The sequence below is a fragment of the Phacochoerus africanus genome, chromosome 15 (assembly GCF_016906955.1).
Source record: "Phacochoerus africanus isolate WHEZ1 chromosome 15, ROS_Pafr_v1, whole genome shotgun sequence".
Classification (NCBI taxonomy): domain Eukaryota; kingdom Metazoa; phylum Chordata; class Mammalia; order Artiodactyla; family Suidae; genus Phacochoerus; species Phacochoerus africanus.
Window position 1 is genome coordinate 140,045,027 of NC_062558.1, and position 27,611 is coordinate 140,072,637.

Consider the following 27,611-nt stretch of genomic DNA (forward strand, 5'->3'; position numbering starts at 1 on the left):
GGGGGGTGGCCATCCCCCTCTGACCCTCGGGGGGAGGGGGGCCACCACGTGTCCATGGTCACAGGTGTCAGGAGAACAACGAACAGCCTCTGCTACTCAGAAAACCACAGCAAGACACGGGGGCCCAGGTCACAACACCCTCCCGCGGGAGGGGAGGGACCCCCCGGGGTTTTCAGACGTTTCCGATAATCCGATCCACTCGTGGCGACGCCCTGAGAGCGTGAGAGATGGGCCCCGTGTCCGCTGGGTTACAAACCTGCAGTGGATTTACAATTTGTCTATATCACATGTAATCTGCATAATTAAAACAATTAAGGGAGCGATGTACCATGGCGATTAGAAATGCATCAAACTCTGAACGTCGCTACAAAAGGGAGCTTCAATATGAAACAGTAAATCCTCTGAGAACGTGGCCCCCGCCCCGGCGCGGGCCCCCCACCCCCGGCCACGCTCGGCCCCGTGGCCGCGTCACACTCATCGCATCTTCCGGAGCCTGAGTCTGTTTTCCTTGTCCCGCTTCTTCAGAATGAGGATGAACTGGTTGAAGAAATGCTCCTGATCCTTCCTTTTCTGGACAAGTCGAAACCTCTGATCACGGCCGTACTTCTCGGCAAACTCTTTAAACGTGCTCCTGGAAGACAGGAAGCTTCCTGAGGGCCCTTCCCGAGGAAGCGGCCGGGAGCTCTCTCCCGCGACCCGGGGCGCTCAGCAGGGGCTCGGCCGCCAGGGGACAGGACTGTGCCCGCGACGCCGCCTGCTCCCCAGGCTGCGCGTCACTCCCACGGGGGCCTGGGCACACCTGCCAGCGCCGCGTCAGGACTCCAGGGGCCTGGCCTCCCCTGCCTCTTGGGCCGCGTCCCAGTCTGGGCTCCTGCGGCCCATGGCCCCGTCTCTGCCCGGGCCACCCAGGTCCTCTTCTGTCCCCTCCATTCTCAGCTGGCTCCTCCCTGAGGGGTCTTTGCTCACGCTGTTCCCTCTGCCTGGCACGCCCTTCCCTCGTCATTTAAAGCTCTCCCCTCACTGGCGTCAGGACCAGACCCTACGAGAGGCCGGAGGCCTGAGCGTCCCTCTTTCATGGGTATCATTTTTTTTTTCTAGGGCCGCACCCGAGGCACATGGAGATTCCCAGGTGAGGGGTCGAATCAGAGCTGCAGCTGCCAGCCTACACCACAGCCACAGCCACACGGGATCCAAGCCGCATCTGTGACCCTCACTGCCGTTCACAGCAACGCCGGATCCTTAACCCACTGAACGAAACCAGGGATCAAACCTGCGTCCTTACGGACACTATGTCGGGTTCTTAATCCACTGAGCTGCCGTAGGGGCTCCAGTCAGGGTGTCACCTTGTGAAGCCTCAACTGTGCAGTTTTACCGCCTCTCCCTGCTCGAGTGGAAGCAGGTTATCTGCTCCGTTTCCTACGGGGCATCCTGGGTGTCCAGCCCAGCAGCCAGCACGTGCTAAGCGCCCACACACTGGTGGACGTGTTCACGGCTGCCAGACACCCAGCCAGGCCAGCCCAGGGCTGGGCAGCCCGAAGAGCAGGAGCTCTGAAAGGGATTGAAACGCCACAGACTTGGCTGTCTTTGAAATAAAACAGTTTCATGCTTATGAAAGTAATACCGGCCCAGGGGACGTTTCTAAAAAATAGCAGGTGATGAAACCTGATCTCAAAGAAGCGCAAGTTCATTTCCAGCATCCGCTTTCCGTGTGTGTGTGTGTGTGTGTGTGTGTGTGTGTGTGTGTGTGAGATCTTGCCCTAACTGCTTAATACATCCTGAGTCTTTCTCCTTTACCGTCCTAATTACTCATGGGAGGGGAGAAGCTGGCTTATCGTTAACATTTTGCCAGTGGAGGCACAGAAGACAGGAGCTGCCTGTCTTTAAGGACGGCACTCGTGGTAATGCCGACGGCTTCCGGGACCTGCCAGGCACCCAGGACTTGGCTCCGCAGCCCCTCACGCCGACCTCCTCCTGGTCGCCCACGAGGCGGGTGGCTAGACCCCCTCAGATGAGGTCCAGTGCCCCACGGCCAGGGCCAAGGAGGGGCAGGGCCGCCCTGTGGGAAGACAGAGCCAAGCCCCAGCGCCAACTCCGCGTCCTGCTAGACAACCACGATTTACAAATCATCAGCCCCGCATCTGCTGTTCTACGTTAGCGTTTAAGCAAGGATGGCGGTAATCGGAGTACCTGTTTTGTTTTGTTTTCTTCCCCCCATTCAGAAAATGTCTATCCTGCAAGTAGCTGGAAAACTTTTATGAGGACAACAAAACAGACATTAATTTATCTCATCCCGTTACTGACCAAGTGAATGAACCAATTATTGATCCGACTGTAGACGGCCACGTCGGCACCGAAAGCAAACATCAGTGTCCCTTGAAACACAGTTGATTTACGTGTTGTTAAAAAGGCACAAGGTCAGCATTATTATTTGAAATAATAATATATAAATACCCATTTGAAAATAATGTCCCCACTTGAAATAAAAATTCTTCCAAATGAATCATTTCTGGCTCATAAAATTTAGTTTTATAAATTCTAAAAACAGCACATGTATTACTTTTAAATGGTAGTCAACAGAAGCTAATTTTAAAGAAGAATTAAGCCTATGGACTTTTCTAATTTCTAACGTCATCTTCCTATTTCAGTTCATGCGGATGATGCCTGATTACCTTGGATGAGCTGAAGGCCAAGTTCGCTCTGCCCCTTTGCGTGTGTGAAGCATCATCTCACACGCTGAACAACCGCCAGGCACGTGGACGGAGCCCAGGGGGCTGGTGGGGTTTCTTTTGCTGTTGCTGTGTCTTGAGTGTTTTGCACGTTTAGCCCCTGGTCATTAGATCAAGAATTAAGCCCCATCTCAAGAGGGCTGACCTATTGAGTCATTTTGGCCTTGGAGTCAGAGCTGCTGAAAACCACACAGCGTGGATGGAACGGCCGGGGGCCTTTGATGAACAAACAGCTGCTGGGCTGACGGGGAAGGGGGCCCTTGGGGAGAAGGCTGGCTCTCCTCCAATGCGTATCTTTCTCTTTTTTTTTTGCTTTTTAGGGCGGCACCTGTGGCATGTGGGGGTTCCCAGGATGATGCCACAGACACAGCAACACAGGATCCGAGCCACACCTGCGACCTACACCTTAACCCACTGAGCGAGGCCAGGGATCGAACCTGTGTCCTCATGGATGCTAGTCAGATTCGTTAACTGCTGAGCCACAACGGGAACGCCCTCCAATGCGTTTTTAAAATTGTACTTTTGACACCCATGGGACACATGCTACATGATTTAACCTAAACAGACTAAAAGTCCTCCTACAAAATCTGTTAAGTTTACAGCCCCAGAAGCCACCAGGGGTAACCCTTTCGCCCTACCTGGGTGACAGTTTCGATTCCTCTAAAAGTTTCTTGAATTCCTCTTTGGCTAAAAGCAATTTGCTTTTCTTTTCCTTGTATTCTTCTTTTATTCTTGTCTTGACAAACTGTTCAAATATCTGAAGACACACACAAAAGAGAACTATTATGAGAATGCATATCAGAAATGGTATCTTGTATTTCAAACACAAGGTGAAACAACAGACAGAATCTTGGATAAGCCCCTTTTTCACAGTGGCTAGAGCGAGAGGCAAGAGCCTTCAATTGCGGCCTTTCCATGGAACTGAGTGTCTGCACAATTGCACCTGCTCTCCCAGGAGGTCAACGTGCTTCCCCACATCTGGGCACCAGCTCCAGGTCAAACCCTGAATCAGCCTTAGGAATCCAGGGTGCACAGTCCTCTCTAAAGGCTCTGGTCGGGGGAGCGGCGCACAGCTTGGAAATCCTCAGCTCCGGGGTTTGGATAGTTCTCCTTTGGGAACGCCTTGAGCAGCCTTCACCTGCCTGCGTTGTCTCGCCGACTTTCACATCCCTGCCGGCAGCACCACGACACGAGAGTGCATAATTTGTTCTAGGAATCTGTGGCAACGTAACTGGCACTTGAGTCTTCAAAGTGATTTTAAACCAGCGAAAAAAAGGTCAATCCCGCATCTCTGATTTCCCACACCCTGATCTCCAAATACCCACTTAGGAACGCGGCTCTGGTTCCCCAGGGGCCCTTGTGAACAAGGCGAGTCTCTCCTGGGCACTGTGGAAACAGCCAGGGAGGGCCTGACCCCCAGGCCCCGCACTCCCGCTCCCAGCCTGACCAGAAGAGGCCTCTGAACATGGACAGGAAAACCCTCTCCCGACCCCGAGGGATACCGACAGTGGCCGGTAGACAACCCCCCCGCCTGGAAGCCACTCTTGGGCACCAGCAGCACCGGGGCCTCCCTCCTTGCAGCCGACCAGAGGGTCCTCCCTGGGTGAGACCAAGACCAACGACTGTGCTGACATCAGCACACTGTCACTCGGAGACGAAAGCCCCCAGGGAGCGAAGGCAGCAGTTCCACTCCCCACGTTCTCCACGCCTCAAGACACGTTAGACGTGGACGTGAACACAGGGAGAGACCATTAAAAGCCCACGTCTGCTCCTGGAAGGCCAGTAAATGGCAGGTCTGTGCCGACCGAGCGGCTGGCCACCGCAGGCCCTGGACGTGGCCCCAGCGCTCAGGGGGTCTCGGGCATCCCAGCGGAGGACGTGGCCGGGAAGAGACCACGTGGCCGGTCACGGCCTCCATCACTTCCCGGGCAGAAGAGGCCTCCTCTGGTTCTGCCTGATGGTTTCAGATTCCATTTCAGCGACGGCAAAAGTCTTTATAGGATCGTAAATACAAAATGCTACGTGCCTCCTGAAGAATCATCAGAGAAATGAAATATTCAGGAACAGGACTGAGATGGAGCACATGCGTCTGTATTTAAGTGAGAATATGATCGGCTTATCTCACCTTCAAGGCAAGTGGTAAGGAAGCTCTTCGGGTCTCAGAATTTAGGCTCATAATAAAGGTGACTGCAGGGTTTCCATCCAAAGACGCGTGGCCCCATCATTAGTCGGAGTTTTGCTCTATTAATTTTCAATCTGGATGGAGACTCCGGATGGCAGTGGGGTCAGAGCTGGCAGGAGAGACCCAGCTGCTCTCCTCTCTCCCTAGAACCATGGATCCTCTAACCCCGTCCCCTCTTCCCTCTGCTTTATTTATGCTGCTGACATTTAATGTCACAGGTTTTTTCTCCTCTTTAACAAATTACACCCGTTTTACTCAAAGTGAGGAGAGACTTTTTAAAAGGGAGAGCACGGGCCATTACCTCTCCATGGAAGAAAGTGGGCGCTTTGCTGCCAGGGAAACAGGTCCGAGCAGCAGCCTGGACCCCTGCTCACCCCACAGAAGGATGGATGCACACGCACGGGGGCGGGTGCCTCGGTGTCCCCACAAACGCCCTGGGATAGCAGGTCCCGCTCAGATGCCAGGACTGGGGCTCACCAGCCCCAGCCACTTGTCACGAGGACTTGCTTTCTGAATGGGGCCCAGGCACTGGTTCCCTCACCCACTCGGCTTCAGCCACGTCGCACAGAAACGACAACACCGCTGCACTGCAGGGGTCGGCGTTCTCTTAGGAACCAGGCATTTAACCCGAGGCCTGGAGACGACTCTCGACTCTCGTGGGGCTTCTGTCTTCAGCAGGGACTCGGACCACCCACGTTCCACGTGCATCCTTCTGGGTTCAGAGGGTGGAGGGAGGGAGGAACACGACAGGGCAGGAACCGGAGATGCAGACCCAGAATCTGGATCCTTCCAGAGTTCATCTCAGGGCCCCTCTCAGATGGGCCCCAGGAACCACCAGATCCCAACGAGGCTGCGAAAGCTCAGCCATCACAGCACCAGCCCCTCCCCGCCAGTCAGCACAACCTGTCCCACCATCCGACTGCGTAACTGGGAGACGTTATTGCCTCCGTGACGTCACTTGTCAACAAGCCAGGGGAGACCCTTGTCAAGTGTCCTGGAAAATGACCTCCAGGTCAGCTACCTCGAGTCCATTCTTGCTTTCTGGGGCTGTTTTCTAGAAGCATCCATCCTTTACGCACGCTGTAACTGCTCCCTGCACCCCTCTCACTATCATCACTATGACGAAAGAGTGCGTTGTTATCTAAGATCTTTCCACCAGTCATCTAGGAGGGGCCGTGCTGCCGAAGTTGAGTTTCCGTCTTTGCATGTGAGCATTTGTCTCACAGGCCACGAGCGGGTGGCTCCCTGACGACAGTGACCAGGTTCCCTGCACCCGGAGCGCGTGCGGTCCACAAGCCCACAGGCTGTCCTCCCGGCGTCCCCGCCGGCAGCGAGGGACCTCGGGATGGCGCGTCCCCCTCGCGCCACGTCCCTCACGCCGGGTCCCTGAGGCCGGCCCGGACCTCCCGTCTTACCTGTTTCCGCTCCTCGGAGTTTAGCAGGAGATAGCGCGGATCAAACACGATTTTATGCAATTCTTTCTCCCAGGTAGAAAACGCGGACACCTGAGGAAAGACATTCAACAGCGTTGCTTTTAGCATCTACTGCTGAGCCTGGAGTCGCACGGAAACGCTCGATGGGGAGAAACGGCACCAAGACGCCGGCGTCAGGGACGCCGTGTTGTTTAAAAGCGTTACGCGAGCCAAACTTCTAGGAAAATCAATCTTTAGAGCATCAGAAAATTTAATTTCTGGACTCACGACACTATTTCTTCCCTGGATGCCTTCCAGGGCCTTGTGCCCTGATCTAAAGCCCCAGTGATATTTGCCGCTGGGACACTCGGAAACGCCAAGCTGTAAGAGGAGAAATGACGCTGGTGAAAATATTCAGGACACCGGAGGCTCTAGTCGGGAGAGTCAGAGTTTAGCACAACTTTAAGTGATTTCTAATCAACATTTAAGGCTATTTTTGGCAGGTTTTTTTTTTTTTTAAAAAAAACAACTACTTCCTTTAGAACCGTTTATTTTATCTTTTTCTTTTTAGGCCGCACCCGTGGCACATGGAATTTCCTGGGCCAGGGACTGGATCCAGGCCGGGGCTGCGACCTGGCAACGCCAGTTCCTTAAGCAGCCGCCTCCTCAGACACAAGCCGGATGGATCCTCAGCCCAATGCGCCACAGCAGGAACTCTGACAAGAGCTTACATCCACAGAAAATGTGCAAGACTGTGAAGCTACCGTCGACCCCACGCCTAATTCCTCTGCCATCAGCACCTGAGCCTCACTTGCCCACATGACTCTTCGCAGGAGCCCACGCCTTACCCAGGGTTCTTCCGTTTCTACCTGGTTGGCACCTGTGCCAGGACCCCACCCAGGGCGCCATGCGACATCCGCCTCCCGTGAGCTTGGGCTCTCCTGGGCTGTGCGGTTTCTCTCTCCTTGATCGGATGACCTGGCAGTGCTGAGGACTGCTGGCCAGGTGTTTGGGGACGCGTCCCCAGTTGGGATCTGCCCCAGTTCTCCTCGTGGGTGAGCTGGGGTGTTTGGGGAGGGAGCCACAGGGGAAGGTGCCCGTCTCGTCACAGCCCACCCACGGGACCTGTCACAGCTGCTGTTGGCCTGGATCCCCGGCTGCGGTCAGAGCGCACCAGCGTAAACGCTCGTCAGAGCTCCCGCTGTGGCACATTGGGCTGAGGATCCGGCTTGTGTCTGAGGAGGCTTTGCCGGGGCTCTTCTCCATGAATTCACTCCTCTTTCCCCCGTTTCACCTCCTTTGGAGGGAAGTGACTCTGTGAGGCCCACACTTAAGGGTCTGGCCCGCCTCTGGAGATGGGGGTGAACGCCTTGGAATTCTTCCGGATGGGACAGTCGCCCGGTCTCCTAATGTACTCGCTGGTCCCATCATCCAACTAAATCAGAGGAGACTCAGGGACACTCATTTCCTTCTGTGGGTTACAGTCTAATTCGACTTTACGGATTCCGGTGCTCAAATCCCTCCAGGTTTGGCCTCAGGGAGCTGTGGCGGCGGCTCCAGCGTCCGTGGGAGGTCCCCCCACAGTTGGGTTTTGGGACCTTCGAGATGTGTCAGGCTCAGCTCCTACTTCTCCTGCCTTGGCCCTGGAATCAGAATTCTCCGAGAAGCCCTGGCCCCTTGTACCGGGGAAGGTATCGGGCCCGAGATCCGGGGTGGCATGGCGTCCAGACTTTCCCAGCTGATGGAGCAGAGAAATGGTGGAATCATCCAGAAACAGCTCCTTCATTTGAAAACACTGACTAAATACTGACCATGCCTCAGGCCCCAAGCTGGGTGCCGAAGACTCAGAGCAAACAAGGCAAAGCCACTGAGGTCAGGAGGCCCATGGTCCAGGTGAGGTCAACGTCAACTCTCGATTTCCTGAAGGGCCCTGGTGCCCGCACCCCAGATGTGTCCAGGAGCCAGGGACACAGAGAAGGCATCCAGCCCGGGGAGGAGCTGTGTCTCGATCGCTGGCGATGCTGGAACCTGACCCATGAAGGGGCCTGGGAGAGTGTGCTGGGGGTGCTGCTGTGGAGCCAAGGCCAGGCTCGGGAAGTTTGGGGACCTGGGGGTTTCAGGGGTGAAGGAGGCTCCGCGGGCTGGGAAGAGGCCAATGCACGTCGGAGCAGATGTGCAGGACAGCCCCAGACCTGCGGGGACCAGGGCCCTGTGTGGAGAGGAAGGGAAGGAGGCCGGTGCTCGCAGGAGCCAGGGCCTAAGCTCTGGGTACCGCAGGGAGGGGATGTCAGGGTGTGTGCAGTTCCGGGAGTTTGGGAGGGGGCGCGGTTTGGCGCCTCCCCTGGGGATTGCAGCCTGGGGAGGGGGCCTTTGGGTTTGCGGGTTTTTCAATACGTCAGGGCAAGGTTTTGCTTTTATATTGTTTCACTCGCATAAACCACAATAGAGCTTTCTTTAAACTTCCGTCTATAAAGGGGCAGGATTAATTGAATAGCAGATTATTCATTTAACCCCATCTGTTTAGATAAGTGCCTTAAAGACGTTTTATTGAAGGCCGCTCCCTCGGAAACACAGGTGCAGCTTTCCCAGGGGCCAGGAAAAGACTTTCCAGGACCATTGATGTTGACTCCAGCCCCCTGGGGCCCCTCTGCGGGGGCCCCTGCGCCAGCTCCCGGGCAGTGGGTGGCCTTGGGGAGACTGAGCGGCACAGGGGCCGGCCGTGCAGGGGACTGTGGAGTGTGGATCCGAGTCCGTGTTGGAAGGAGCAATTCGCCGACGGCACACCCTCTGAGCTGGGACAGGCGGTGACCGCGAGGTTGGCGGTGCAGAGTTGGTCCAAGTGAGGCAGGAGGCAGGGCTCTCTCCAGGTGTCTTCCCGCCGGCTGGCAGCTGCACCTTCTCCCGTGACCTCCCAGCGGGGTCACAGCTGGTGCCGTCCCTCGATGCACAAGCGGCTTTCCCTCTGCAATTGTAGTGGCTCTGGGGCCAGGACCCGGTGGGGGGAGGGGCTTGGTCATCCTCACGTACAGGTACACCTGTCACAGGTGTGCTGGTCCTGGAGGTGAGGCGCCTGCGCTGTAGCTCTTGAGCCCTGGACACCTGAGGCATCGTCTCCCTGAGGTCAGTCTGCCTCCCTGGGAAGCTCATCTGCTTCGTGTTCCTGTGACGACTCTTCAGCATCTCACAGAGCACACCATCAAATAAAACTGTGTTATAAAAGGAGGCCTGCTCATTACAGAAAATTTGCAAAATACAAAGAATATAGATTTTAAGAAAGCGCCTGAAGTCCTACCCTGAGGGACATGTATCATCAGTGGGTGCCTTGCCTTCCGGTCTTTTTTTTTTTTTAAATAGATTGTAAAGCAGCCCAAATAAAAATTTTTACCATAGAGCCAAGAGGCAACTGTAGTGGACCACGGCTGAACCAATGTTTTTTAACATAGTCCATTTCATAAGGTTCCATCTAAGTTAAAATTTTGTATGCTGTTTTCTTTTCTTCTTTTTTTTTTGTCTTTTTGCTATTTCTTGGGCCACTCCCGCGGCATATGGAGGTTCCCAGGCTAGGGGTTGAATCGGAACTGTAGCCACCAGCCTACGCCAGAGCCACAGCAACGCGGGATCCGAGCCGCGTCTGCAACCTACACCACAGCTCAGGGCAACGCCGGATCCTTAACCCACTGAGCAAGGGCAGGGACCGAACCCGCAACCTCATGGTTCCTAGTTGGATTCGTTAACCACTGCGCCACGACGGGAACTCTTGTTTTCTCCTTTTAAGCCATTTTAAAATGTTACTGTAAACCTCAGCAAAACATTTTTGATGGCAGCATGTAAAAGCAAAAACTTCCCCCGACGCATTACAAACCCGCAAACCCAAAGGCCCCCTCCCCAGGCTGCAGTCCCCAGGGGAGGCGCCAAACCGCGCCCCTCCCGCCCCCCGGAACTGCACACACCCTGACGGGGTCAGCACACAAGTGCATGAATTTCCGAGCGGAGACGCTGAATGAAGAATGCAATAAAAAATCGAATTAATCACTCAGTCCATGAACACGGCGACCTTTCCAGCCTCGTTTTTAAGCAACTGGAAGTCTGACGGGCTTAGCCATCAAATCCTCTTGAGCGTGAGGGGCTCATAAACTGGCGGCTCACTTTATAAAGTCCCAGCGGCATAAAGGCCCGCGCTGCTTTATGACATCGCGGGGCCTCCGGGTGGTCTTTGTAACTCAGGAGCTGCGCGTGGGCTTCTCCCGAAATCCTTGTAAGATGGGGATCTAGGCTCACCCCCCACCCCACCTCCCTCTCCCAGAGAAAATCCAGAACACCGCCGGACGTTCCCGTGTTGCTTCTGCTGATTCTCCTACCAAGTACCTAAGAGCCGGAGGCTGAGCGGAGCCCCCACTCGATGAGGTGAGAACCCACCGGAAGCCTCCTTGGTAAAACCCCTCAACCGAGGCCCCGGGGACCTTGCGGGGACGGCAGCATCCTTGGCAAGGACGGCGCGGTGCCTCCCGTGGCCCTGGTCTCCGCGGAGGTTAGTTTGCTGCCGTGTTGGGAAGGTCGGCTGGGCTGGTTTCCAAAATCCAGAGGTGGACACGCAGACGCTAAGATGAGGGGTTTTCTCAAGTGCTCTTCGTGTTGTCACGTCTCAGGGGCCCGGTCACAGATTCCAGTTAATTCTGCCGGAAGAGACTGGCCAGGTGCCTCAGACGCCCCGAATCAGAACGGTTCCTGCACCGTCCCCACCCCTGCAGTCGAGAGGTGTGGCGGTGACTTGGTGACGCTGGAGGACACAGAGCAGTTGTGTGGCTCGTGTGTCAGCTGGGAGCAGGGGGATGGGGCCAGGGGGAGGCTGATAAGACAGCTCAGAGCGGCCACCAGGGGTTTCCGGCTTCCAGGACCACGAGGCCAGTCCGGAGGCACAGAACAAACGGCCCCCTCACATGGCAGGGACGGCATCTAAATGGAACCGAGGGCCAGGTCCTCCCAGGGCGGCTGGAGAAGGAAATGCAGCCAGTGGACCACTGCTCCGGGGCCGGGGCGGCCAGGGCTGCGAGCTCCCCTGCTTCCCGGTCTCCTCGCCTGAGCTGGGGCAAGGCCTGCTTTGCTGGCGCGTCTCTGCCGTTGAAGGGGGGCTGAGCCGAGTGGAGAGCAGAACGGGGCCAGCAGGGCAGCACGACGGGCAGAGGGGGAGGTTTCCCATCACCGTGTGGTGCCTGCTGTGGGTGCGGGCGGCGGGGACCACACAGCACACGGAAGCCCACACACACTGCTCCTCACACACCCAACACACAGAGATAAAACCATGCAGACACACCTCACAGGGAAGCATCAGTTGTTTCAGGAGTTCCCGTCGTGGCGCAATGGTTAACGAATCCAACTAGGAACCATGAGGTTGCGGGTTCGATCCCTGGCCTCGCTCAGTGGGTTAAGGATCCAGCGTTGCCATGAGCTGTGGTGTGGGTCGAAGATGTGGCTCAGATCCCGCATTGCTGTGGCTCTGGGGTAGGCCAGCAGCTGCAGCTCCGATGAGACCCCAAGCCTGGGAACCTCCATATGCTGGGGGTGCCGCCCTAGGAAAAAAAAAAAAGACAAAAAAAAAAAGAAAAAGAAAAAGAAGCATCAATTGTTTCAAAGCCCATTGCATCCCGCAGGATGTCTTTAATCAAATCATCTCTACAGCTTGAAAAAGAGAAATCTGCATGTGGAGGGAGTTTTGAAAAATAGCCCTTTAGCCTAATAACTGTAGTCTTCAAACTGCGTCTGCTGTGGTTTTGTCTTGTCTTCTTGGCCTCACCTGCAGCGTGTGGCAGTTCCAGGGATTGAACCCGTCCCACAGCAGTGGCCCGAGCTGCTGCGGTGACAAGGCCAGAGCCTTAACCCGCTGGGCCGCAGGAGAACTCCAAAAGTCTGCCTTTTTTTAAAGCGCACCCTCCATCTGTACCAGGAACAACGCCTGGGCACGCTGTGTGTCGGTGCTGGTCCCATTCTCAGCTCCCGGCTGGTTCTGCACACGTGGGAATTTAGGCCTAACACCCTGCATTGCAGCTCTGAGGCCCCAGGGCCACTTTCCTTTCCCAGGCCCTGCACCAGGGGCCCTGTCTTACTTCTGAGGGAGTCTCCAGACAAGGTGGTGCGTGCGTGAACATTCCCGGTGTGAAGGAAAAAGGCCTCCCACGGGGGTGGCTGAGGTCCTCTTACTTCCCACCTTAAGAGCTGGCACCGCACCTGCTGTTCCCCTGCAGCCCCAAGGCCTCGCCCCCGACCCCGACCCTGACGAGCGCTGCTCAGTCCCCCGCTCTGGGGAAGCCAGGACCACCCCTTGCTCTCTCTCCACAGGTTCCCAGCTGCACCTGCTCCGGGAGGGCCAAGCAGGAAGCACCCTGGGTGGGTGCTGACTGCAGAGAGGCTTTGCTTTGCGAGTCCCCAGGCCGCTTCCAGCGCTCGAGACAGTGCTCAGCACACAGGTTCCAGTCGCTGCCTTCTGCCTGCAGTCTCCTTTGGAGGAGAAATCCCACTGGGCTGAGTTAAATGGTTGTTAGCAGGCTCATTTTATCCCCAAAAGCCAAAGCGGGAAATGAAAGTCACTGGAAGGAGAATCCATTATAAAATGTCTCCCCTCAATTCAAATGGAGATTCAGCAGTGACCCATGACTGAAGCACCCTGGTCATCTAAAAGCCTCTGGACAAATCCACAGGTGTGACCGCCCCTTCCTGAGGGCACCAGAGGGAGTGGGGACCCTGGAAGCTGGCCTGGCTCCAGAAGGAACGTCATTAGCACGGGCGCTTTCTTTGCACGATGCCAATGGCCGTCCCCCCCAAGAGACCTGCACCTGGGACCCCCCAGCCCCTCCCACCAGCAGTGGATCCCGCTGCCCTGGTGCCGTCACACCTTTGCAGCCCGCTTTCCCTCAGGACGCGGGGCAGGGCTCCTTGACACTTGCTTTGGCCTCAGGTCGCCTGGCCCCTGGATTCACCCAGCCGGACCTGCGGCTCGGTGAGGAAGGGCAAGGGCCCTGCGCCCGAGGGATGGCCCCCCGGCTGCCCGTCCAGCTCCTTACCCCTCTCTCCAGAAGCATGTCTCGGAAGTGGGTCACCCGCTCCTCCAGGGGCAGAAGGATCTGGGGTGGCGTCTTGGTGCCCGTGTCCCCGCTCCCCGCCGCCTCGGGCCCGGGACTCATGTGGCCTTCCGTCCTTCAGGGCACAGGACACAGAGAGTTAAACGTGACCTTGGGGACTGGACTGCCTTTCACGGCAAGCTTTTAAATTCTCCAGGGGACTCTTAGGAAGCAAAGGTCCTCGGAGCTCCACTGCGCCCTGGACAGTCGGCCTGGCGCAGCGCAGACTTTTCCTCCCGGGAGGCAAACGGCTCTGCAGCCTCTGGGACGGAGTGAGACTGAAGCCCTAACAGGAGGGCACAGCGGGAGGGAGCCGGAGGGCAGAGGGCGCCCAGCAGGAGACTGAGAGCTTTCACTGCCAGAAGCGCGGTCACCTGAGGGGACGGAGGGGACCTGCCCCTGGAACAGATGGCAGGAGCAGAGACCTGGTTCCCTGCTGGTTTGCAGAGATGGCTTTATTCTGCACAAACGCATGGAAGACAGCTGGGAGCCTCTCTGTCACCACTCAGGGGCGGAAGACACTGTCCTGAGGCCTAACCTGAAAGGGAGCTGCCCTGACCAGGGGGTGGGACTGGGGGAGGGGCGGGACCACACCCTGGGGACCCGCACAGGCCGGGGAGCTGGGCCCCTGAGCCCCGAGTCCATCCCTCCTCCAGCCCCGGGCTGGCCTCAGCCAAGGGCCAACACGGGACAGGAGGACGCGGGGCCCAGCGTGGGGAGGCAGGCCTGGTGGAAGCATGATTTTATTTAACCAGCCATGCGATAGACCTCCTCATGACTCTGCACTCATGCTGGAAGCATCTGGAACACCTCCGAATGAGACACCTTGACGTTTGCTGCTGCAAGAAGACAGCTGGCCAAATGCAGACACGGTCGCTCTCCTGCCCGACCCTCCTCGGGGACCCGGCCCTGCTCAGCTGTGATGCACAGACCCTTTCCACAGGCCGCCTCTCTGATGGCTCAAGGCCCCATGAGGCCAGCGACTGTCATGGGAAGCCCGCTGGGAGCACGTGACTTCGTGCCTCCTGCGTCCTGGACGCGTCCTGAGTGCTCGGGGGCCAGAGGGCAGCGCACGGGCACTCACACAGCAGGCGCTTCCCTGCTCCCTCGCAAGCCCAGCCTCAGCCCGGGAGAGGCAGGTCCAAGTGGCCTCATCCACGCTTTCTGCCGTAGGTCAAGACCAAGGCTCTCTCCGGGGGACCTGCTCCGGGGCGCTTGACAGTGTCTGGAGCCACTTGTGGCCGTCACCACTGGGAAGTGTTCCAGGAGGTACAAAGAGAAGCCTGGGCACGAATGAGTCCCACATTTGGGAAGAAGGAGACGCACCATTCAAGGTCATACAGTCACTTAACATCAGGGCAGAGTTCCCACTGCGGCTCAGCAGGTTAAGAACCCAACTAATGTCTATGACGATTCGGGTTCAATCACTGGCCTCGCGTTGCTGTGAGCTGTGGTGTAGGTCGCAGCTGTGGCTCAGATCTGGTGTTGCTGTGGCTGTGGTGCAGCCCGGCAGCTGTAGCTCTGATTTGACCCCTAGCCTGGGAACCTCTATATGCTGCAGGTTCGGCCCTAAAAAGAAGAAAAGAAAAAAAACAAAACAAAACAACAACCCGTTGCACCTGTGTTTGTCCAGGGTACTGTGACAATACGTTAGGTACCAATTTGGGGCTGTGCTGAGAAGATACCACGCTCTACGCCTAAGAAGGGTTTTCATGCATCAGGGCTCTGACACGGATTAATCCAACCTCATACAAAATCGGCAAAGAAAAGAAACTGCTTGCTCAGCCCCTTAGGGAATCTTATTTACAGACCAACTATTTCAGGAGAGCTTACATTCTGTGCTTCTTATGCGAGTATGTGGCATTTTGAAAAAAGAAAATTACCAGTGGGTTTGCAATTGCATCACGTTCTGAAGGGTATAATTAGGGTTTCTTTGTAATAAATTTTCATTAGTTAAAAACGGAAGTGTGGAAACACGCCTCGCACTGTTGTGCCTCGAAGTGAGATTAATACGAACTTGGTGCGCTCTGCGATGGTCACGCGTGACGGCTCACTCAACAGAACATTCTGTTTGGAATCACCGGATGCCCTCCAGATCGCAAAGCTATCAGCTCAGTGAGAATCAATGAAGAGCAAGTGCAAACTTGATAAACATATTTTAAATATTCTCACAGCTGAATGATTTTGGTACAAAAAAAGTTAATTCCTAATATTTAAAAAAAACAGCTCAAGCCAAAATTGTATGGAGGGTGAGAGGCAGGGTCCCCAGGGGCACAGTCCCTGGGTACCTTAAGCCTCGCTGGCTGTGGGGGGCAGGGAACAGCTGCAGCCTGGGGTCTCCTCACTCCCAGGGGCCGGGCACACGCCCCCTGCTCCCCCACCTCCCAACCCCCCCCTTAGAGACACCAGGGTGGCCACGCCCTCTCCTGACCATTCTGTCCCCTCCCCTCAGCCCTCCAACTGCCACTAAGTTTGCCCAGATGAGCCCCTCGTGACAGGTGGGCGTGTGCATGGGTGTGTCTGTCCCTCGGGGGTGACCTGGAGAACCAGGGTTTTCCACTCCTGCCATGCACACAGGGCAGCACGGTATTCTGGCAAATGCACCAGACTAGACCTGGTGCCACCGAATTCCACATGCAGGAGGTCTTTTCACGGACGACGCACTTGCATCTGTTTCTCTGGGCTGAGGGAAGTCGGGCCACTGCACCTGCCCATCTGCCGGGCGGGACCACAGACACACCTCGCTCCACCTCTGGCATCTTTCAGGGGAGCCATCCTGAGGTCAGAATGGTGATTCTGGCAGAGAAATGACAGCCACAGACCCGCTGCCTAATACAGGTCAAAGGACAGTGGTTTTTACTGTCCAGCCTACGCATGGAGGTGGGGAGAGGGAGCTGGAGAAGGCCGACTGGTTTCCTAGCAGGTGCACACCTGGGACGTGTATCGCAGCACATCTGAGGCCCCGCCCATTGACCCAATTAGCGGTACAGCGGGCCCCTCAGCCCTGGGGGAGGTGTTCCGTGCCCCCCAGGGGTGCATGAAGCCCTAGTTAGTATTGACTCCTAAAGACAGACACGCAGACGGCAGGCTTTCCCCTCCATACGCAGCTATGATGACCTGCACATGTCTTGCACAGTAAGAGACAGACAGTGAAAACTGATGATAAAATAGAACATTTATAACAATACACGGTAATCAAAGTCATGCAATGTGCTCTGTCTCAAAATCTCACTGGACAAATTCAACGTCTTTTCTGTCTTGAGTTCACCATGCGCCGCAGCTGTAACTGCAGCGTGAGGTGTAACGTCAACGGAGCATGAATTCCTCTCTCCTTCCTCACAATTTCCAGGTGGATCTGTTCTTGCCATAGATCTGAGCGGGTTCAGCACATGATCCGTTTTCTGTGCTCATGAGGCTGAGAAGCTTCACCTCTGCGCTCACGGGGAGCAGCTTCCGCCTCCTCTTGGGCGCATCCAGGTCGCCTGCATCACTGCTCTGCACTTTGGGGCCACCGTTAAGAAAATAAGGTCACCTGCACACAGGCTGTGACCGTGAATGGATCTGGCGACCAAGGCGGCTGCTAAGTGACCAGCGGATGGGACACACTGGACAGAGGGAGGGCTCCCGCCCCGGCGGGACGGGCAGGCAGCACGGCGCAGATTTAAAACGATGAACCGTTCCCTTCAAGAATCTTCCATGTGGTATTTTTGAACCTCATCTGCCTGCAGATTAACTGCAAAAACTTCAGATAAGAGGAAAACCGCACACACAGGCAGCCTCAGGGCTGGACCCTGTGCTCACTGAGCACTGGGCACCGTCGCATCACCCAGACGGGCCGAGGCTCAGAGCACAGAGCTGGAGGCGTCAGGTCCAGGCCTCAACTGGGCAAACCTGGTGTGCACACCTGTGCCCTCGTGTGTCGCAGCGAGGGTGCCCTTGCAGGGTCGTGAGAACTGGATGGGACAACCCAGGTCACTCTCCCGAGCGGCCCGCGCTCAGCGTCTTCCTCCCCCCCCCTCCCTCCCCCCCCCCTCTCCTAGCAGTACCATTTCTTCTTGTCCATGCCCACAGCGAGTAGGAGTCCTGGGCCAGGGACTGAACCTGCACCGGAGCAGCGAGGCGAGCCAGGGCAGGGACAATGCCGGGTCCTTAATCCGCTTCGCCAGCAGGCGCTTCCCTAGCGGTGCTGTTGGAGATGCTGGAGAAATGGCCTTGATCGGACGGCTGCCTGAGTGCAGAACTTGAGGTGGACGAGAAGTGCCAGGCCAGCCCGGCAGGACCCAGCCCTCCGCAGGTCCTCCTCCCGCCACCCGCCCGCACCCTGTCCCCATTGCTCCCTCTCACATCCTCGGGGCTCGGCCACCACGCTTCTTCTGCCCCTGTCCACTTGTAGGTCTGGGCTGAGCTTCTGCCTGGTCACCTGGCTGTGCCCCTGGAGGTCGAGCCGTGTGCACCATGTGCACAGAGCGAGGTGCCCTCTGGAGGCAGGACGCACGATGCTCTTGCTGCTGGGGCCTGTCTGGACCTGCTCCTCTAAGTGCCAGGTGAGCCCCGTAGGCGGCATCAGGGCTGGGCCGTGCACTGAGCTCTGTGCTGGTGCCCAGAGCCGTCAACGAATGTTGGGAGACTTGGTTTGTGGCTGAGATTGTCTTGCAACGCCCTGGAGCCCATGCCAGGCGGGGAGCTCCAGGTTCGCGCTCTAGAGGGACGGGCTGCCCGCCCTCAGGCACCCTGGGGAGCCGCCGCCCCCCCCACCCCAGCCTTTGTCTTGGCCCCACGCAGGTGCCTTTCCCAGCGTGTTCGTGAGCCCTGGAGGGTGCGTCTGTCCTCACTGGGCAGAGCGTCAAGGGAACGTGCGAAGCAAGGCTGTGGGTGTAAACGCGCCCTGGTCTGGAGCCGCCGCACACGCAGCGCGGAGGCGCGGAGGGCGGGCCTCGCGGAAACCCTCCTCCGGATTGTCTTCAACCTCCGGAGCCCCACGTTCCTTACCCTCCAAGTGGGAAGGAGGAGGAGGACCAGGACGGACACCGCCCGTGCCTGATGCGAGGAGGCAGGGCCGCTGTCACCTCAAGGTCTGACGTGGACGGAGGTGTCTTTGAACCTGGACTTGCCCGCACACGGGCTCTGTGCTTCCGGCCGACTTCCATCACGTCCCCGACTCGCCACCCTGTCATCTGCGACGTCAAAATGACGACAGTCCTCGCTGCTTAAGGGCCGACGTGCAGACAGTGGAAGCCTGATGTTTGCTGAAAGCTCTGCAAGCCCTCTTCCCACCTGACCTGCAGCACCTCACTCAGTCCTTGTCACGCCCCAGCGGTGGCCGTGCTTTCCAGCCCCAGCTGCCAGCCGGGGAACCCGAGGTGGTGAGGGAGCGTCCTCGGCACAGCGGCCCTTCTGAGAGGGGGGTGGCGGGGGGAGGCGGAGGTGATGCTGGTGGTGATGAGAACTGTGGCGGTGCTGTTCTTGGTGACAGTGATGGTGGTGGCGGTGGCGACGGTGACGCTGGTAATAGTTCTCGACCGTCACTGTCTCTGGCAGCCTCTGCACAGCCACGCGAACGCTCCCCAGGCCGGCTTCCAGCTGGCTGCTCAGCTGGGTGACGTCTCACCTGCTATTTAATTTGGTGGGTGGGGTGGAGCCGGTTCTTTCCTCTGGGCGGAGGGCTAGGAATTGATCATCAAAGCACTGCGGTCGGCATCTGGTGGGAGACACGTACGAAATTCTGCAGGAATCGGAGTTCCTGTGAATCTCTGCCTTATGGGGCCTCAGACATTTCGCCACGTGGGTTGGAACAAATGGTCTCACACGAGGCAAACCAGGAAAGATCTGCGTTCTCCAGTTTTCAGCCTCAACACTCACGCAGGGAGGGCGCCTGTGGCTGTGTCGGAAACCTGGACCCTCACTCAGGGCGCCCCCCGTCTCCTTGGCAGGCCGCTTCCAGCCGCCCCTGCCAGCCCTGAGGACCAGCTGGAACGCCCTTGGGCTGTGGACGTGGGGTGCGTCTCACAAAGGCTGCATCATGGCTCAGGTATCACAGCAAGAACGACTAAACCAAACCAGCCTCCTGCCTCCACCTGCTGCCTCCAGATGCGCTTTTGGGGACACGGGAGGATATGTGACAGCCCAGTCACATACACCGTAGGGACAGGACTCCGATCTAAGGTTTAAAACAAAGCAGGCCTCACGATGCAAAATAAAGCGAGGGCAGAGGGAAGCGGTTTCATCTCCCCAGGTCCTCACGCAAAGGCAGGTGGAGCTGACAATCCAGAAGCCCACAGACAAAGTCCTCTCACACCAAGGGTGAGGCACCCACGAACCCACATGCAAGTGGCCTCAGGGCCTCGGAGACGGCTGAAGCCGAGACAGGGGCAGCGGCTGGCCCCGCCCGCCCATGATGTCCCCAGAGGGAGGGGCAGCCGCTGGACTGCGGCTGCGGATGTGGGTGCTGGGGGCACTGAAGCTGGGGGCCTGCCTGGCTCCAAACTGTGACGGGGCCAAGGTGACCACGGGGTTTGGACAAGCCGGGTGCAGGCTTATAGGATAAGACCGGCAAGGGAGAGGGGGGTGACCCTGGGAAAGTGAAGGGGCTTGAGGGACAGAGGCCAGCACTGCACGACAGTGGGGGGGGGGCAGGCCCAAACACCACGAGTGGTGACCCCCTCCCTGCATGGCTTCAATGGAACCGGAGCCACAGCGCCGTCACAGGACACGAGACTGAGGCAGTGTCCACACAGGCAGGCGGGGCAGAAGACGGCCCGAGACCCCGAGGCAAGTTTTACGGACTCCGAAAATGAGCTGAAGTTTTCAGAGAAAACGGGAGGCGCTATGAAAGAGCAGCAAAACATGAGAATAGACGAATTCAGGGGAAAAAGGATTTGAGACCAAAGAAAGGTGTGAAAAGACATCAGAGAGATCCAAGAAATTAGAAATAAAAGGGGGAAAGCCCCTTACAAATGAGGGAGAAAGCAGGAGGTGCACAAACGCGAGGAGAACACAGGCCCCGGGCAAGGCTCTGAGACCAGGGGGCGCGGAGGACGGGAGGAAAGTCCAAGAGCGAGAGGAGAGACGGAAGGGAGGCAGAACGGGGACCCGGCAGACGGCGGAGCAGAACCGAGCGTGGCCTGGAGTCCCCGGCGAGGAGCCCAGGGCCGTGAAAGAGCACACACGGCCACACGACCCGAGAGCAGCGCCTCCGCGTGGAAAAGCTGTCGGTGGGCGTCTGGCATCACACCCGGGATGGGCTCTGTCTTCTGGGGACTGAAATTAAAAACCTAAAACGGACCGGCGTGCAAATCCAGGGAGTCACCATGGGTTCTGGTCCCCGGAGACAGCTCGAGAACCAACCTGCTATTTGGAAAATCAGTATCAAAGGGACAGAGCCAAGCCTTTATCTTGGGTGTTTTGCCTGAACTATACTTGAGGGAACCACATGGTTCCCGAGGGTTTGTTTCCCTTTATAAAAACAGTCAAGGTCATAACTGCAAATGAAATAATATGATTAAAATATTAGCATGAAAAAAATCCTTCTGGACACCCAAGATCTGGGCAAGTCGCTTGCTCACGCCACAAAGGACGGACGGCCAGACACCACACGCTTTCTGACGGAAGCAACCCAACAAGTGCCCCAAGGAGTCTCCGCAAACACTGACGACCTCGGCCCGACACAGCCTCCTGATCTGAGTGTGGACTCACAGAACCTTCTGGGGCCAGAAGACTCGGTGAGACCACGTGACAGCGATTCAGTGACACCAGCAGTCAGGCTATCCTTCTACAGCTAAGAAGAATTCTGATTTCTTCAAAAACAACCACAAGAGAGAAGCTCCCCTGTGGCGTGCTGGGTTAGGGATCCGGCACCGGTGGAGCTGGGGTACGGGGTCGATCCCGGCCTGGGAACTTCCACGTGCCAAGGCTGTGGCCAAAAAAAAGAAAAAAGAAAAACAAAGGTGGAAAGAAAGAAACCCACAGACTACAGATTAGAACAGACTTAGGAGAGGGCCCCAGAGGACAAGGCACAAACCTGAGATCCCGATTGAAAAATAAAACTGTAAAAGAACATAAACAATCGAGGAATGTGAACAATGTCTGGGAGGCTACTTGATGATATTAAGGAATTTGTTGTTTGTTTATTTACTTTCCTTTTAGGGCCACGCCTGCAGCATGCACAGGTTCCCGTGCGCGGGGTCAAATCGGAGCCGCACCACAGCCACGGCAGCACCAGACCCGAGCCACAGCTGCGACCTATGCCCCACGCTAATTAATTCGTAATTAACATACGAACATTAACAGAATGAACCCTTAATTCACCGAGCAAGGACAGGGACAGAACCCGCATCCTCAGAGACTACGTGGGTTCTTAACAGGCACGCCAGTTTGTTTTCCTAGATGTGACCATGGTTATACTTTAAAAATCCTTATGGCTTAGTCATGGGCCCTGGTACACTTAACAGACGAAATGCGTGTGAGCTCTGGGGCTTGTTCCAGAATAATCCGAGTTGTGAAAGTGAACTGTGTCGGCCTTGAGGTCGCTGCAGAAGCTGGGGATGTGTCCATGGGGGTTAGTAGCCTGCTCCGCGGTTCACACTGAACTTCTCTACACTAAAAAGCTGAACCTGGAGGTCCCGCCATGGCTCAGCAGAAACGAATCTGACTGGCATCCATGAGGACGCAGGTTCGATCCCTGGCCTTGCTCAATGGGTTAAGGATCTGGTGTGGCTATGGCTGTGGTGTAGGCTGGCAGCTATATAGCTCCAATTCGACCCCTAGCCTGGGAACCTCCATGTGCTGCAGATGTGGCCCTAAAATAAATAAATAAAAATTAAAAATAAAAACTTGAAACTGTGTAAATCGACTCTGCCCTCTTCACTGCTCTCGCCGGGCCACTCTTGCTGTGTTGACAGACTCCTCCCCCATCCCGTTAAGATCTCAGCTTTCCCAGAAACCGCCTCCGCAGCCCACCAGGCTGCCCTTGCCTCCACGCTCGCCCTGCCCTTCGGCTTCTCCCTGTGCTCAGGGCAACCTCCTCCGCCTCCTCCTCTGGGCCAGGGCCCCCTCCCGCCCCGTCCCCGCCTGGTCAGGCTCAGCTCGCGGCCAGCGGGAGGCGTGAGAATGAACAGTTCAACTGTGAATGAGCAGTAGTTACCGAAGGAGGGCAAAGGCGGCCTTCTCCCGGGAGACGGGGGCCAGGCTGCCCCCACTGGGGGCTCGGTCGTATCCCGGGGGCTGCACAGACCACGGGTCCTGGGGGGGGGGTGCAAGATGCTCCCCCCGCCCGGGGATGGTGACGTGCCTGGAACCGCTGGCGAACCCGGATCTCACGGCTCGCTCGGAGTGACGCGGCCACACGGAGGAGGGCCGAGGGCAGACCCGCCTCTGGAAGGAAGCCCGTCTCTCCCACCTCCTCCCTCCTGGACGCCCCCTCGGCCCCCTTAAGAAACCTGTCAAAAGCCTGCCTGCTTATCCCTTAAAAGCCAAGCAGCATGTCACCTTCCCAAGGGCCTGAGGTCCATGCGGCCTGGTGGGAGGCCCGGCCACTTTATCACGGACGCAGCAGGGCAGGGACACGGCTGCCGTGGAGCCCAAGGGTCTCTCCGAGGCCTGACCCCTGCACCCTCCCCACCCGGCGGGAACAGCAGCGTCTGCTCCAGCCACGCAGAGACCCGGGCTTGTCCTGCAGAGGACAAGGACAGCCGGGCACCCAGGGGGGCCCGGGAATCAGCCAGTGGGCTGGTATGGGGACAGCAGCAGGTCCCTGTGCCAAGGGGCGGGGCTGCTGCTCCACGTGGGGCGTGGGGCGCCCCACGCCAAGGCGGCGGGGAGAGCGCAGCCCACCGAGAGCCCCCGACTGCTCTGCCACCTGCCGCCGCCTCAGCCAGGCGCCGAGACAGGAAGTGGTGCCACCGACGGTGTGTCCCCTGGGCCCCACACAGAGGGCGGCAGTGACGTGTGTTCCACGGGTGCTGACAGAGGACGCGGCGGCCGGGGGCGGGGGTGCAGGAAGCGTTACAGCCTGGGACGGCGGCTCATCCATCCGCCCTGCCCGCCCGGGCCCCGACCTGTTGCCGAGGGCCTGAGCCTTCTTCCGCGCCGTCAGCTGCCGGAGACGCGGCCCACACGGTGCAGAAGGCCCCCATCCCACCTGGGAGACGGGGTCTGGGGGAGCTCCCAGACGTGCGGGGCCCAGACCCCGGCAGCACGGGCCATGCGGCTGTGAGGTACTGGGCTGGAACCTCAGGGCTGGAGACAAAACAGGATCTCCTTTCTCGCCACTTGGGAAGGGCCGCTGCTGCTCCACGGGTGGGGGACAGTCGCCTGTGGGCGGCGCCGTGCTGGACGCAGATGGTCGGCAGAGGCTGGGGGGCCCCAGGTCCCCAGCAAACAGTGGACGTGCGGGCATGCTCGCTCACTACTGCAGAATGGACCCCTTGGGGAAGGAGATTCCGCAACAGGCCCCTCTCCCCGTGCCAGGCTCGTCTCAGCGAGCACGGGCCCCAGGCCGCCCCGCCTGAGGGTCCATGACCACAGCTGAAGGCCGAGCACCCATGGAACTGCGGGGTCAGAGGAAGCGAAAGGCAGGCTGAGAGATATGAAGAAGAACCGGGGACGGCCCTCCAAGGTCAGGGGCTCCACCACGGACTCCAGCCTGGCCCCCGCACAGTCAGATCTCCGACTTATCTCCACGTGGGTGAAAAGCCTCACGGAGAGAGAAAGGGAACTCGGCCTGTCCCCCAGACTCGGGAAACGACACCTGCTGTCCTACGAGGTGTGACACGTGGGCCTCAGAGTGCGTGTAGGCACCTGGCCTCCCCTCTCAGCAATTCCTAAGTGAAGAGAAAACAAATGCCAGGGAGTAGGTAGGCTTCGATCTAAGAGGGCAAATTAAAACCCCGTGACAAAGGGCTGCCTGTGCACACGGCCTTCTCGCCAGCAGCAGCGGGCATCGCCCCCGCTGGGAGCCCCGAACGCAGGGGGCACAGACTTCGTACTGCTTACAGCACCGCAGGTTTCCAGAAACAGTGGGTCAGCTACAATCACGAACTATGTGCGAAGACGAACTTCAAGGTACGTGGACGGTAATAACTCGCTTCCCGTGCACGTCCAGGGCCACGAGGACTCACACCCCGTCCTGCGGCCAGGGGACCCCAGCGGGAACGCGGGCCCTTCTCTTGCTGTCTGGGGACCCTGTAGAGATGGAGCGTCAGGGCTCCTAATTTAGAGCCCCCGCATTTTCTAGCCTCATCTTTGCACATTTCAAAGGAGCAGAGCTCTCCCTTGTCAACTGCTCACATTCCCGGGATTCTGGAAATCACGGGCGAGACCTGGAAGAGCTGGTGTCGTGGCCCCTCCGGATGCCGAGCCCCCGGCCGTCCCCTGCCCTCACACCGGGGGCAGCAGCTGTCTGCCTGTAAAAGGAGGGTTTCTTCTCCTTTCACGGCAGCCTCGCTCGGGGTGGACGTGACATGACAACAGAGTCAGGAGTACAGGCTGCAAATCCTTCACTTAGTTGTTTTGTTTGTCTTTTGTTTTGGCTGAGGCTGTAGCATGCAGATGCTCCCGGGCCATGAATTGAACCCACACCATAGCAGCGACCGGAGCCACAGCAGGGACACCACCAGGCCCTTAGCCGGCTGAGCCGCCAGGGAACTCCGTGTTTCGTTGTGTCTTCTGGATGAGGATCTTCTTGTGTCCTGGACGGGCGCTCCTGCCCCAGGTGGCCGCCAGGTCGGGGGCAGAACTGCAGGCAGACCAAGCACAGCCTCAGGGTCACGTGCAGGCTCGGGCATGGGCACGGGCACAGCCTCCCCGGGCTGCCCCCAAAGTCCTGAAGAACACAGCCCAGGCCAGGGGACTTGCTTTGGGTGTGTCTCGGCCACTTCGGTTTGTCAAGGGCAGAATGATGGAAAGCATGTTTGGTTTCTGGAAAGCAGAAAAGTGACCACAAGGGCCCTTCTCGTGGATTCCACACGTGAGTCTCCAGGCAAGGCTGCCTAGGACCCCAAGCAAGCACCTACCTGACGTAAAGGTCACCTTCACACGGACATGCAAAGCCACCACCTGGGCGTTCCCAGGGTTTCCAAACTGTCACAGCAAACAAGGTTCCCAGACGAGAGATGCCTTTGGTCACTCACGGCAAAGGAATTAGGAACCAAACGGCAGAGAAATGTAAATAAATTTCCAAAGCTGCGGGGCCTGTGCTATTTGAAAACTCAAAAGAATACTTTCCCTCTGCGACCCTACAGAAAGCAAGGAATCGACATGAATCCCCTTCTCATCAACGGCAGAAGCTCGCGCCGCGTGAAGCCGGGCAAACCCACTGGCCTTGTCTCCACGGACGTGTTTTGTGGATAATTTCACTCTGGTTTTTAAAACAAATGACACACCTTTGCTGAAGCCTTAAAATAACTCAACTCAATTATGCGAAACATTCGAAATTCTTTGAATCGATAGCACATTCCCAACGCAGGTCTGAACCATTAAAAATAACACCCTACACGTCAGAAACTGGCAGAACCCTGGGGCACTGCCCACAAAGGGGAGAAGCAAATAGTCCACTTCCAGTCCCAGGGAAGGTGGGACATGACAGTCACAAACACGTTCCGTGAAACACGGAACAAGGAGCCCTCGGAAGCGGCGCTCACCACGGAGTGTGAGATACCGGGGTAATTTGAAAGCCTGTCGCTGTGACGGATTTCTCTTCCCAGGGAATTTTAGGGAAAGTATCATTTGCACCTGAAGTGTATGCACAACTGATTTAACGCCATCTGTGCCAGAATGTCCACGTCCCCGGCCAGGGGGCACGAGAGATGCTGGGAGGAGAGCATCTTTCAAGACGTCCCTTGTAAACAAGCCTGTTTCTTCCTTCCTTTCTTTCTGGTCTTGCCCTTGGCACACGGACGTTTCTGGGCCAGGGATCGAACCTGCTCCACAGCAGTAACAATGCTGGACCCTTAACTGCTGAGCCACCAGGGAGCTCCCAGTCCCTCATTTCTTAGACCCCAGGATATGGCTGCTGCAGTATCACTTTGCAGAAGCATGTGAGTGCTTTTGATGAGGAAAAAAAATCACATTAATTATAGAAAAGGGTAAGTCAAAAGGGACTGATTTTGGCAGTTTCTTTGGAGCCTGGCCTCTTGCTGGGGAGGCAGAGTCTGACGATAAAGAAGCCTGAGGGGTCCCTGGACTTAGTGACAACCTTCCCCAAATAGACAAAAGTGCCACATGACGCTGGGTGACCCAGTGGGTGACCTGCAGTCCGTGTTGGGAGGGAGCCTTGTGAAAATCCAACACCCAGAGTGGGTGCAGCTGGTACAAACTGGCTCCTAATGGAATGGCTGGGACTCTCGGAATATTCCAGACCTGAGGTCCAGCCCCCTAGCGTCCACGGAAGCATCGTCCTCCTGGATCTCAGGGGCAGAACAGAGGCACTGGGGGCTGAGCCCCGAGGCGTGGCGGCCACCGTGGGCCTGGGCACACGCAGGGCCTGTGGGCCCAGCGGGCGTGGAAACTACAAAGGCCAGAAGCTTCCACAAAACACCCGTGTGCGTCAAAGCCGAGGCTCAGGCGTGCAAGAACTCGTGCAGGTGAGGAAAGCCGAGAGGAAGCTTCTGAGAGTATTTAAACGCCAAGAGTTCCCAGTGGCGGCGGGTCCCACGGGAGGACCAGCAGAGCTGGGGGCTGCGGGCGGACCACCCGCTGCTCTGGAGCCTCCGAGCTCTCCCTCCCGCCCAGGTTCAAGGGCATCCAGCAAAAGCCGAACTGCGCCCCCGCCCCGAGTCTCAGGAAGCCCCTCTTGTTTATAAAATGATGACGTCTGTGCAGCTAAAGGCCACAGAGACGGGCCTGGCAGATGCCCAGGCTCAACATGACGAGATGGCACCCGATGCCCCTTCCTGGCGCCCGGGGCCCCCGCGAAGGCCTCGGTGTTCGTCCTCTGTGGCCCCAAGTGTCCTTTGAGTCCCGAAGCGACCGTCTCAGGGGAGGATTTGGAGCAGCAGGAAGACAGAGACCTGCGAGGCTGGGCGCTGGGCGGGGACTGTCACGGCAGCCCCGGTCCTGGCCAAGGGCAGCCCAGGTCGCCTCACCCCAGGAAGCAGGACCGCAACACCCTTCCTGCCCTGTTTCCGGAAAGTTCTGCACTGTCTGCTTGGCATCAGTTAAAATGACAGTATACCCACGCCCCGGG

The 27,611-nt window shown here is 57.5% G+C and overlaps 1 protein-coding gene across 1 annotated transcript in view; it reads right to left on the bottom strand.

Annotated features, from left to right (window-relative positions):
- Positions 1-474: 474 nt before the first annotated feature.
- The window catches only part of TCERG1L (transcription elongation regulator 1 like), a 173,749-nt gene continuing 146,612 nt past the window's right edge, over positions 475-27,611 (bottom strand). The window contains exons 9-12 of the mRNA XM_047762464.1: positions 13,376-13,508; positions 6,324-6,413; positions 3,365-3,483; positions 475-631 (exon numbers count right to left, since the gene is read on the bottom strand). Of these exons, the coding sequence (XP_047618420.1) occupies positions 475-631; positions 3,365-3,483; positions 6,324-6,413; positions 13,376-13,508 (499 nt within the window). The remainder of the gene's footprint in view (positions 632-3,364; positions 3,484-6,323; positions 6,414-13,375; positions 13,509-27,611) is intronic.